A 12,436-nucleotide genomic window follows, 5' to 3' on the forward strand; every position below is an offset into this window, starting at 1 on the left:
ATGGTTTGTGACTTAAAGAGTCAATAAAGGCAATAGTAGCTAAATACTGCTGTCCACTTGTCCCACGAACTGAAAACATGACGCTTAAAAAAAAAAAAGAAAGAAAGAAAGAAAGAAAAGAAAAAAAGGGAGAGGTCGGATGACCACAATATAAGCTGGGTGTTTCCTTGTTGCTATAGCTCCTGCTCTAGTTATTTCAGTCACTAAATAAGCAGTTGTATTATGTCTGGCCAGTCCTTTAATCATGTCTGAGTTCTAAGGGAAGTGTCCTTCAGCTAAGCAATTCTTGATGACACAGCTCTATTCTGAAAGTGCAGGGCAAAAGTGTTTCGTGCCTTTTCAGAACCTAGGAGGCAACGAGAAACTGTGTCATGACATCCTCCGAAGGGGCAGGTGCAACGAATGGGAAACAGCCTTGAAGCTTCTAATTGCAGGCCTCCAACTTCTGGTGTTTCAGAAAGATCATAAAGCATGCTGCCAAGACTCAGATCAGCTACTGTGCGAAGCTATGGTTGTGTGGCCCATGTAGATAGTGCGAGGTCATCAGCGTACCATGGCAGAGCTGTTTCTTTAATGAGCTTAGCATAATTCTTTTTTTTTTTTTTTGAATTATTTATTTATTTATTTGACAGAGAGAGAGAGAGATCACAAGCAGGAAGAGAGGCAGGCAGAGAGAGAGGGGGAAGCAGGCTCCCTGTTGAGCAGAGAGCCTAATGCGGGGCTCTATCCCAGGACCCTGAGATCATGACCAGAGCCGAAGGCAGACGCCTAACTGACTGAGTCACCCAGGTGCCCCTAGCATAATTCTTAATTAACCCCCTTGTGAAGGACTTTTGGGGAATTTCCACTATTTTATTATTCCTAACATATGTCCTATTGCACATATTTACCGATGACCATAAGATAAACTGCTAGAAACAGAACAGTTGGGTTGAAGACCTCATGTTTACAATTTTGAAGACATTGTTCTTTCGTTAATGTAATATTAATTACCATCCCACTAACACTGGATGAAATAGCTCTGGTTTCTCCATACCCATGCCAACACTGTAACGTTTTTAGTTTTCACAATCTAAGTGAAAAATATCATTGTAGCATGAATTTTCATTATTTTTCTTAATGAGTGCAGTTGAGCACCTTTTCATATATTTGAGAGCAATTTGTACTTCTTACATCCATTTTCTTTATTTCTCCTTTAAGTTATCCATTAAGAATTATTTGTAGGAAATTTTTACTTATTAATTGAATTTTGAAATAATTTTCTAAGTTACTGGGGTAGTGATATCACTATATATGTATTTTTATGGAAGATTATGTGGAAGTTTTTTTTTTTTAATTTTATGTGGGTATATTTCATATATTTTATTTCCAGGCTTCCAAAATTCATAGAATTTTCATAGAATTAGAAGAACCTCCCATAATCCTTGATTAAAAAGTACTATCTCAGGGCACCTGGGTGCCCAGTGGGTTAAAGCCTCTGCCTTCGGCTCAGGTCATGATCTCAGGGTCCTGGGATTGAGCCCCGCATTAGTTTCTCTGCTCTGCGGGGAGCCTGCTTCCCCCTCTCATTCTCTGCCTGCCTCTCTGCCTACTTGTGATCTCTGTCTGTCAAATAAATAAATAAAATCTTAAAAAAAAAGTACTACCTCATATTTTCCCTAAAATTTTGATAGAACCTACATTTGAAGATGTATGTATACATATGCATTTTTAAATGCTTATAGGGTTTAATCTAACTTAGCTTTTTAAACTAAGTGTTATTAAAATATATATATTTTTTATTTTGTAAAATGCCTTTTCAGTATACATGATGTGGCAATATGCAAAATCATGTATTTAAAAAAAATGTAATAGTTCTGGTGCCTGTAAAATGGCTATGTAAACAGGATCAGTAAGCACTTTTGATAGGAAAAGAATTGATGGATTATATCAATCGCAGAGAAATGGGCCCTTATTAAGATCCTAAAAATATCTCTTTTCTAAAATCCATCTGCTCCAAACCAGAAGTGAAGCAAATTGCTATAGTCTTTCTCACATGCATTTGGAGAAAATGTGAACTAGTGATGTGAACTAAGATGACATTTCAATGAGAAGCAAAGGATCTACATTCTTTCTGCTTCTTTTGATTGATTGATTGATTGATTGATTGATTGATTTTTGACAGAAGATTCCCAGCCCTAGGTGGGAAGAGAAACAAACAATATATCTTAATGTAACAAAAGTCTTTTCCTTTCTTTTTTCTCATAGACAGGCATGATGTCATTCATTGATATCCATAGGTAGTCTAAGATGGAGAGATGAAAGTTATCATATTTTCTTGCAATTATTAGCCCATAATGTTAAAATTTTAAGAGGAATTTTGATTTTCATAATATAATGAACCTTGGTATAAAACTTGAAAGGCATAACTTTAGAACAGCAATGTTCTAATAGTCGGTCATAGGAACCCAACGGCCTGATTTTAGTTTTCCTGCCAGCTGGTGGTACCCAGGGTGCATATGGGCACATACGGTCCCATGACAGAAATCAAATCAATAACCTACATTCTTATTAATAGACATTGTTACAAAATCATCTCTAGACTTAGATATTTTATTTATCTTTATTCCTGCCAATAGGGTGCTATTCTTGCTTCTGGGTAACTGAAATTAAGAGTTTTCATTTCCTGGATTTATACAACTAGTTAGTGGTAAAGTGGCAGTTAGAGCTCAAGACTCCCATTCTACTGCTCTTTCCTTTACACATAGTCTTTAAGGTGAATCTGCAAAGACTGGAGAACTCCAGTTGCTCCATAAACTGGGGAACACATAATTCTCATGTTCTAGTACAGTCAATTTCTCATGTCACCATTAGAGTCAATCCATCTTCTTATATGGTCGTTGGGGCAAGCTGGCTGGGCACTCTGGCAGGGACTTGAATTCTCTGAAACAGAGTTTACTTCAAAGGAATTCTCCAAGACATTTCTTTCCTAGGAAACACTTTTTATAAGGCAACATGAAATCCAGGCATTTCCTGAAGAAATCTGTCCCAGTTTCATAAATTGAGTGACATCACTGGATTTCATTTCCCTCAAAGGTTGACATTCATTTTAATGCCACTCAGCTGGGATCCCATAAACATTCTCTATGCAGGAAAGATAGGTAGACATAGGCTTGAAAATAAAGGTTAAGTCAGGCAACTGGGAGAATTTTAGAACCATCTCCTAGGCAGGTAGAGTTACAGATGATTTTATGTTTTCTGTTGTCCTCAAGTTCCTGAAAGATATCTCTTTAAATATTATGTGTATTGTTTATTTTTTTCTTTTTTAATCACTTTCAACCACTTTAAATCACTTAAACTTGACAAAGAGAGATGATTGATATTCATAGATTTCCAGTTATCAGCAAATAAAAAAAAATCTACCTGGTGTTTTTGAGTCAGAATGGCAAATTCTTTTTTGAAGTTAATGAATGGCATAATTTATCAACAGTATGCTAAGCTAAAGGTAGGATCAAAAGAGGAAATCTTTCTTATAGCTCATGATGGTGATTGATAAAAAGTAAGTCAGATACTAATTTTTCAATTATCTATCTCCACCCCTGGTGTTCTAGAATGTACCCCACTGGTAAGTGAAATTGTCAACTAACAGATTCTCCCACCATCTGTCCAGCAATCTTCACCCTCCACCTCCCCACAAGTCTAAGCTACAGAGTAACTATTCTAAAATAGTACTTTTCAAATGGTAGGGTGTCACCTGGAGGATTTCTAAAACAAATTTTTGAGCTCTTCTTCCAGAGTTTCAGATTCAGCAGGTTGGCGGGGGGGGGGGGGAGGGGGCTGATTATTTTCATCTATAACAAATCCCCCAAGGGATGCTAATTGGGCTGACTCCTAAAACAGACATTCAGAATTGCCATGCCACAATCCTGCAAAAAGTCCTATAAATTCTCCAACACAGGAACTCTGTCTCAGCCAACTGTGTATATTTATTGCCTAGAAAAAAAGTCTGGTATAGAGCAGGGGCACGTTTGTAGAACTGAACTACTTGCAAAGATGGGTAACTTTTGTCTGCCAGTTTGCCAAACTTTGTGCCATCTTCTTTGTGTTGTAGTCTTGGTGCATTTCTTGCAGTCATGCAAGAAAGCAAGAAAGAAATGACTCTTTGTGTATGCTATCAAAAGTCTGCATAGGAATGAAGGTTAACTACAAGTGCTATAGTGTGCATTTTAGATTCCTTTGGATTTTATTTATCTCCCTTTTTTCTTCAGGAATATGTGACATATAATATTATATTAGTCTAATTTCTGTATTTTTCCAGCTAATTGAAATTGATTTTTGAAAAAAAAAAGAACAACTGAGTATAATGACAAGATTATGCAGTGATACAGGAAGGCTACAGGCAGGAAAAAAAAATTAAGTGAAAAAGATTTCCTGACTTTAAAATGCACACAATTTGCTGAGGTTCCCTTGTTGCCAAGGCACTTCCCCCCACAAACGCTGCTCAGATTGACTTCTTGGACTCTTCCACTGAAGGCTGTCTGGGCTTAGACAGAGAAGTTGAGCCCAGGGTAAGACTTGCCATGGCCCCCCATCTTCTCTCAATTGATCATTCGTTTGCTGATTTTTTTTTTCTTTTTTTAACTGATGCTGAATAAGGCGCCTGGGGACCTGCAGGGAGAGTCAACTCACCTCATAGTCGATGTCTAAGGCATCTGCCTCACCCTTGGTGCGGAAGTGCTGTGTGTGTTTGTCCACAGAGAAGTTCACCTGCTTGCCAACCCGCTCAATGAGGACTGAGTGCCAGTGCTGATCATCCAGCAGACTTCCCAGGGTGGCTGAAGGTGGACTGCTGCTGAGCCGAGGTTTGCTGTCATCTGTGAAGGGGAAAGGAAGACTGGATGGCATTCGTGCCCAAGGGCAGCCTTGCGTACTAGAATATTCTGCAAGCAAAGCCAACTCTATCCTAAAGGTAGAGAATGACTCTCTCTCTCCAGGGCCAGAACCCTGCTGGGTTTGTAAAGGAATAACATATTCTGTCCACGGATTTAAGAAACAAATTCTAGGTCAGCTGATATATACATCCCCTTCTGGATATGAAAGGATATGCTTTCAGAACATGAACAGTTAAGTAATAAAATGCACCATATCCTAATGTCCATCAATAATATTGAAAACAGGGAATATCACATTTAGAAATAATACATATTCTTTGTGTTTGAATGGTTCTTGAATGGAGAAAATGAATCTTGACTTATGCTTTGGAGGAAAAGTAAATTCTGGGTAAGTAAAGGGAAGACAGAGGGCACCGAGTTAGGCAAGTCTGAAGGCAAAGGCAAAGGTGAGGAAATAATCATTTTAGCTGCAATTTTCAAGTGCCTACTATATGAACAGCACTTAAGTTAGAAGCTTATACCCTCCATCTTTAATCCCCCAGGGGAAAATTATTATCAGAATTTCGTGAATAAAGAACCTCCGGATCAGTGAGGTTAAGCACCCATGACCCAGGGGTGCAGCAAGCATTCAAATCCAGGTCCTCTTCACCAGCCTTGTCACTCTGCCTGTGGCATGGGCCGTATGCATAGATTCAGTCTAAACTGAAGACACCCTAAACTTGGAGTGAGAGATTCACCCTAAACGTAGGCTGTGAGCGATTCAGGTGGAGAGGCACATTTTTCTATCAAGTCAGGCTAGTTCTCTCTCCCCTCTGTCCCTCCTCCAATCTTATGGAAGTTCCTGCCAGTACCATTTTGTCAAAAAGATTACAGCATTTCCCCCCTTCAGAATAGCTCAGATTTAGCCAAATGAACAATAAAATGCAATTAATTAAGACTTACGTGTAAACTTTCAAGTTTGTGAATGTTTTATTGTTTGGTCCCCTTAGAAACTAAAAGCTAAATGTCTCCCACTTCTCTCCTAAGATGCATTTTACCCGAACAGCTCCAACAGTCTGCTCAACAGTGTGGCATTAAGGAGGCAGGAGCTGCCATTTCCCCGTAGGCTGCTCACTCCCACCTCCATTATGGCCCTATGGTGCTGTTTCCTGCACTGAACAACACTTGGTTGCTTCAGATGGGGGTGGTGGTGGGCATCAAACTTATTGTAGATGAAAAATGATAGATGGTGCATTCATTGCTGACTTTTTCTCATTATTTATTCAACAACTTTTAAGTTCTTGCAATTAGTCAAATTATGCTAATGATTAAAAGCTGTTTCTTCTTTTTCTTTCTCCTTTTTCCCTTCCCTCTCTCCATCCCTTCCTTTTTTCTCTCCCCGCTTCCTTCCTTCTTCCTTCCTTCTTTCCTTGCATAAAAAAAGGTACTGTGATATATAAAGGGGATAAAGGAGTTAAAAGGTACATTCCCCTCCCCAAAAGTCTTAATGGAGTCTCTCAATAAGTAAATTGATAAAAAGTGTGCTGGTGGCAAATAGTGTTTAGTGTTAGGAACCAAACAAATGCAGGGTAGGGAGTTGTGAAGCTCCCACAGAGCAGTGACAGGTCTGAGATTTGGCTAAAAGAAGGAGCATCAGCACACAGCCAGGAGAAGCCTGTGCCAAGACTCGGAGGTGCAAAGAAACATGGTGGGGGAGTCCATATAGTGGTACTGTGATCATGCCAGCCTGGCTTTTATCATCCAGAACTAGTGCACTAGTATGTGTGAGGTAACTGTGTATTTTATTTACCTTTAAGGAAAGGACATCTGATGAATTAGTAAATCACACGTTACTAACTCAAATTAACAAATTTAGGAAATTTGTTAAGAACTCAAATCACTGAGGATGAGAGGAGAGAGTTTTTAACATTTTCTGTTGTTTCCTTCCTCTTATATAAAAAAAGATTATTATGGTAATTGTATGAGAATTTGATTAGAAGGCAAGGCTGGCAGTAAGACTGACATTAATCTAGATGGGAGACCCAGGGCCTTAGGTAAAGAGAGGGCAGGAAGGATGTATTATAAGGTGATGGTCTCTTTTGGATATTGTGACTTGGATATTGGAGGGGAAGTGATAAAGGGAGACCCCCCCAAGGGTGGCCTCTAGTTTTTTTTTGTTTTTTTTTTTAATCCCCTTGAGCAGATGGGTGGAAAGTGGTACCAGTCATGAGACACGTACAAGACAGAAACAAGAACACCCTCTCTTTCTCTTCACACAACACACACACACACGCATGCACACACACCACCCTATAATTATAAAACAAAATTTGTCCAGGGGTTAATGAACTATTGAAGGAAACTTAGTGTGCCTTATAAACAGTAGGTTTCAATGTTTAAAGCAGCAATGTCCACAATAGCCAAACTACGTAAAGAGCCTAGATATCCATCCATCAACAGATGAATGGATAAAGAAGATATATATATATATATATATATATATATATATATATATAGACAGATAGATAGATATAGGTATAGATATAGATATAGATACCACACACACACACACACACGTAATGGAATACTATGCAGCCATCAAAACATGAAATCTTGCTATTTCCAACTATGTGGATGGAACTAGATGGTATTATACTAAGCCAAATAAGTCAGTCAGAGAAAGACAATTATCATATGATCCCTCTGATATGAGGAATTTGAGAAACAAGGCAGAGGATCATAGGGGAAGGGAGGGAAAAATGAAAGAAGAAGAAACCAGAGAAGGACACAAACCATAAGAGACTCTGAATCTCAGGAAACAAACTGAGGGTTGCTGGAGGTGGGGGATAGGAGGGATAGGGTGGCTGGGTGATGGACACTGGGGAGGGTATGTGCTACCGTGAGTGCTGTGAATTGTGTAAGACTGATGAATCACAGACCTGTACCCCTGAACCAATAATACTTTATATGTTAATTTAAAAAAAAAAAAAAGAACTCAGGGTAGGGGAGGCACTTCAAAAACGTGATAATGTTAATATGTTTAATAATAGTGGTACTTGATGTTACTGAACCAAGTTTGGTAGAGTAGTTGCTCAGGAGACAATGGGGAAAGAATTAAATCACAATTCTTTGCAATGGAGAGAAAAAAAAAAAAAAACAGTCGGTTCAGGTAATAAGCCAAGTGAAATTAATTTAGAAGTTTCACTTTGATGTGTGTCTCAATTTTCTTCTTAAAAGGGAAAAAGACATTTAATAATTATTTCTTAACAATAAGTCAGAAACATTAAACATTTGAAAATGTAACTCCACTGTAAGTCACAGAAAGAAGAAAAAAGGAAAAGGAATCACATTCTTTCTCCCTACTCATTTATTCTGTGTGTTGCTTTTGGTGGATTTTAGTGATATACTGAGTACTTTCACAGAGCCAATGATAATGATTAAAACCACATATCTAAATATTTTTTCTATGTTCTTATTCCAGTTTCAAATGATGAATTTAATTATAAATGGGTCAAAATGACTATATTATTTTATTTAACTTTTTGGATATAGTCCATTTCTGCCTCCATATGCTAATCTTCCATACATCCACCACAGGTAATCATGGTTATTAATGGCCTGTTTCTCCTTCCATTTAAAAAAAAAAAAGCATATGCAAGTCATATATACTTTATTTTTTTATTTTTTTTAAAATTTCATTTTATTTTTTCAATGTTCCAAGATTCATTGTTTATGTACCACACCTGCTGCTCTATGCAGTACGTGCCCTCCTTAATACCCACCGCCAGGCTCACTCAACCCCCCACTCCCCTCCCCTCCAAAACCCTCAGTTTGTTTCTCAGAGTCCACAGTCTCTCATGGTTTGTCTCTCCCTCTGATTTCCCCCAACTCACTTCTCTCCTCCCAGTGTCCTCCGTGTTATTAGTTATGTTCCACAAGTAAGTGAAACCATATGATAATTGACTTTCTCTGCTTGACTTATTTCACTCAGCATAATCTCTTCCAGTCCCATCCATGCTGATACAAAAGTTGGGTATTCATCTTTTCTAACGAGTAAGAACCTGGTCGGGGGCTTGTTGGCCTGTGAAGGGACCAAAAGGGAACCTCCGTCCTTGGGTGAGCTTTCTCTGGCTCCCTCATGGAGCTTTGTGACCCTTGCAGGACCCTGCAGGCTACGCACATGACATCGTCCCCCTGCCCTCCCCACCAGTGATCCCGTTTTGCTACACATTTCGGGCAGCCCCACATGGCTTCCAGTAACCAGGCAGATGTGGGATCCCATTCTTTGAGCAATAGCTGAGGCCAACTGGGCCTCAATCCCAGTTAATGATAAGGGAGAGAAAGCCCGTTGAAGGCTTTAGGGGGAGTTTCCTTCTTTCTTGCCTTCCCCCTTTCTGGTCTGGCTGGCAGGAGTGTCAGCTTTGGGAAGAATCTTAATCCTGTTGATGTCCTTGAACTTCTGACTACTCTGTGCCTGCCCCCCAATCACTCCTGGGCTTCCAGCGACATTAAATTAAAGACAGACTTTTTGTGAAAGCTGGAAAAAAAAAAAAAAAAGGCATGGAGGCATAATCCTTCATTGTATAAATGGACCATATCTTCTTTATCCATTCGTCTGTTGAAGGGCATCTTGGCTCTTTCCACAGTCTGGCGACTGTGGCCATTGCTGCTATGAACATTGGGGTACAGATGGCCCTTCTTTTCACTACATCTGTTATCTTTGGGGTAAATATCCACTAGTGCAATTGTAGGGTCATAGGGAAGCTCTTTTTTAAATTTCTTGAGGAATCTCCATATTGTTCTCCAAAGTGGCTGCACCAACTTGCATTCCCACCAACAGTATAAGAGGATTCCCCTTTCTCCACATCCTCTCCAACACTTGTTGTTTGCTGTCTTATTAATTTTGGCCATTCTATCTGGTGTAAAGTGGTATCTCAATGTGTGTGTGTGTGTGTGTGTGTGTGTGTGTGTGTTTTAAGATTTTATTTATTTATTTGACAAACAGAGATAACAGGTAGGCAGGAAAGGCAGGTAGAGAGAGAGGAGGAAGCAGGCCCCCTGCTAAGCAGAGAGCCCGATGTAAGGCTAGATCCCAGGACCCTGGGATAATGACCTGAGCTGAAGGCAGAGGCTTTAACCCAATGAGCTACCCATGCGCCCCCTCAATGTGGTTTTTATTTGAATCTCCCTGATGGCTAATGATGGTGAACATTTTTTCATGTTTCTATTAGCTATTTGTATTCTTTTATATATACGTGTGTGTGTGTATATTTGTATATATATACTTTATATGTACATATATACTTTATATATGTAATTTATAAATGCAGTATATATGCATTGTATATATGCATATAGATAGCAATATATGCAAGACTACATATATGCAAATATACGTATTCTTTATTTCTCCTCATTTAATTTTTTACCCTAATGGTGAAATACACTGCACATTTTATTTGGGCCTTTTCATTTTTACTTTATCTACTCTAGGAATTTTCTTACATCAGTATATAAAAGTTGTCTCAGTCTTTTTTGAAGCTGCATTGTATTTATTGAATCATACATATGATATATATGTATGTATATATACATATATACATATATACACATGTATATATGATATACATGTGTGTGTATACATATATATGTATAATTTTATATATATATATGTATATATATATATTAGCCAGTTTTCTATTGATACATATTTAGGTAATCTATCTATTGTTGATACCTAATACTGCTGAAACACCTTATATGTAGCCATCATTTTGGATGTGTGCAGGCTTTCTGTCCCATGCATTCTTAGGTAAAGAATGAATGGTCAAAAATTTTCACATTTGCAGTTTTGACTGGCACTGCCAAATTGTCCTCCACAAAAGTTGTGCCTGTTCAAACTCCTACCAGCAATTTATGAGACTGACTTTTCTCCACAGGCTTGTCAAGAAAATATGTTCAAGTTTTTGGAATTCTGCCTATGCAATAGGCAAAAACAGTATATTTCTTAGCAGTTTTAATATACATTTTGAATGAGTTTGAAAATCTTTTCATTTTTATTTCCTTTTTGGATCTATCTCCTCATATTTCTTGCCTATTTTTTTCTTTCATTTTCTTATTGATTTCTATTCAGTCCATTTTCTGTAACATGAATTGTGCCAATATCTTTTTGCTGTTGTCTTTTGCTTTTGCCGTTTCTCTTTGTTTTTTTTTTTTTTCTTTCTAATTTTTTTTTATCATTCAGACATTCTTTTGGTGAAAAAGCCATCATTTTCTTTTTCTGTTATGGCTTATTTTGTGGTTGTGTTATAGTTTAACATACCCTCCCTTTCTGAAATCATCAAAGAATTCTCCCATTTCCTTCCACTTCATTTCATTTGGATTTTATTCTGGTACATAACATAAGGTAAGTTCCTCCCTTATTTTATCTCTTTAAATGGCTAACTACATGTCCCAAGTCCATTGCTTTTAAATCCTTGGGTGATTTCTTTAAGTTAATCAGAGATATAACTTTCAATTGTAATGAGAAATACTACTAAATTAGATGAGTTGATTTGTCACATTAATCAGATTGAGGTTCTATGTGCATGTACATTGGTATCTTTAAATCCTGAAACTTCGAGTAGTAAATTTCCAAGTTGGCTGCTGCCCCCATATTCTACATGCATCCACTTCCACCATCATTACCACACTCTTCATGCCTCAGGACATCTGGGCAGGAGGAAGCAGAATCAGCATTCATAGCCCCATACATATCCTCATCAAGGTTAGAGTTGGCCTTCCTCTCCCACACCCTAACTTTGCCTCAGCAAGTTTGCTATTCCATCTGATAATCCCACTCATAATTCTAAGATTCGAGGAATAACAGGATATATCTTCTTAAATAAAAGGGAGCTACTTCCCCCTTACTGCATCAAATGAAAACATGAGCCTTAATTAACACACTTATTTTCTCATGCAAAACAGGTTCTGAAATTTTCATGGATATTTATAACAATTTGTTGACCTTCCCTCAAAAGCAAATTAATATCATTCCTTCTTTACATTGTTAACTTAGTTAGCCAAATCTTTTTTTATTGCCCCCAAATAATGCAAAATAAAACCCCATCTTTTTTTTTAATAAAACATAAATCAGTAAGTATTGAGGAACTAAAAAATGTTCATAACTTTTTATCTAGTAACCAACATTCTGGATGTCTCTTCTAAGAAAACAAACTGAAATATGGTGATTTTTTTCAACATATCTAACAATTTAAAAATTGAAGGCAGAGTCCAAACATTTGGAAAAAGAAAAAAAAATAAAACTTTGAATAAACTTAGGCAGAGTCAGCAGATGCAATATTCCATAGACATCTAAGTGATATATATATGTATCACTTAGATGTCTATGGAATATTTATATATATTTATGATATATATGTATATCATAATATAATATATATGATATATATTTATGATATATAAAGTACTCATTTCAAAAATATACTGGGTAGTGACAGCCATTTTTTAATAAAATTAAAAATTAATATCTAATAAAAGGGAAATTCAATAGCTTACACCTTCCTGAGTTAAAATATATAAACCCA

At 37.4% G+C, this 12,436-nt stretch overlaps 1 protein-coding gene across 1 annotated transcript in view; it reads right to left on the minus strand.

Moving 5' to 3' along the window:
- CNTNAP5 (contactin associated protein family member 5) overlaps positions 1 to 12,436 on the minus strand; it is an 811,336-nt gene that overhangs the window by 420,446 nt on the left and 378,454 nt on the right. The window contains exon 6 of the mRNA XM_080798228.1: positions 4,669 to 4,853. Within this exon, the coding sequence (XP_080654354.1) occupies positions 4,669 to 4,853 (185 nt within the window). The remainder of the gene's footprint in view (positions 1 to 4,668; positions 4,854 to 12,436) is intronic.

This window comes from Martes martes (assembly GCF_963455335.1).
Source record: "Martes martes genome assembly, chromosome: 3".
Taxonomy (NCBI): Eukaryota; Metazoa; Chordata; class Mammalia; order Carnivora; family Mustelidae; genus Martes; species Martes martes.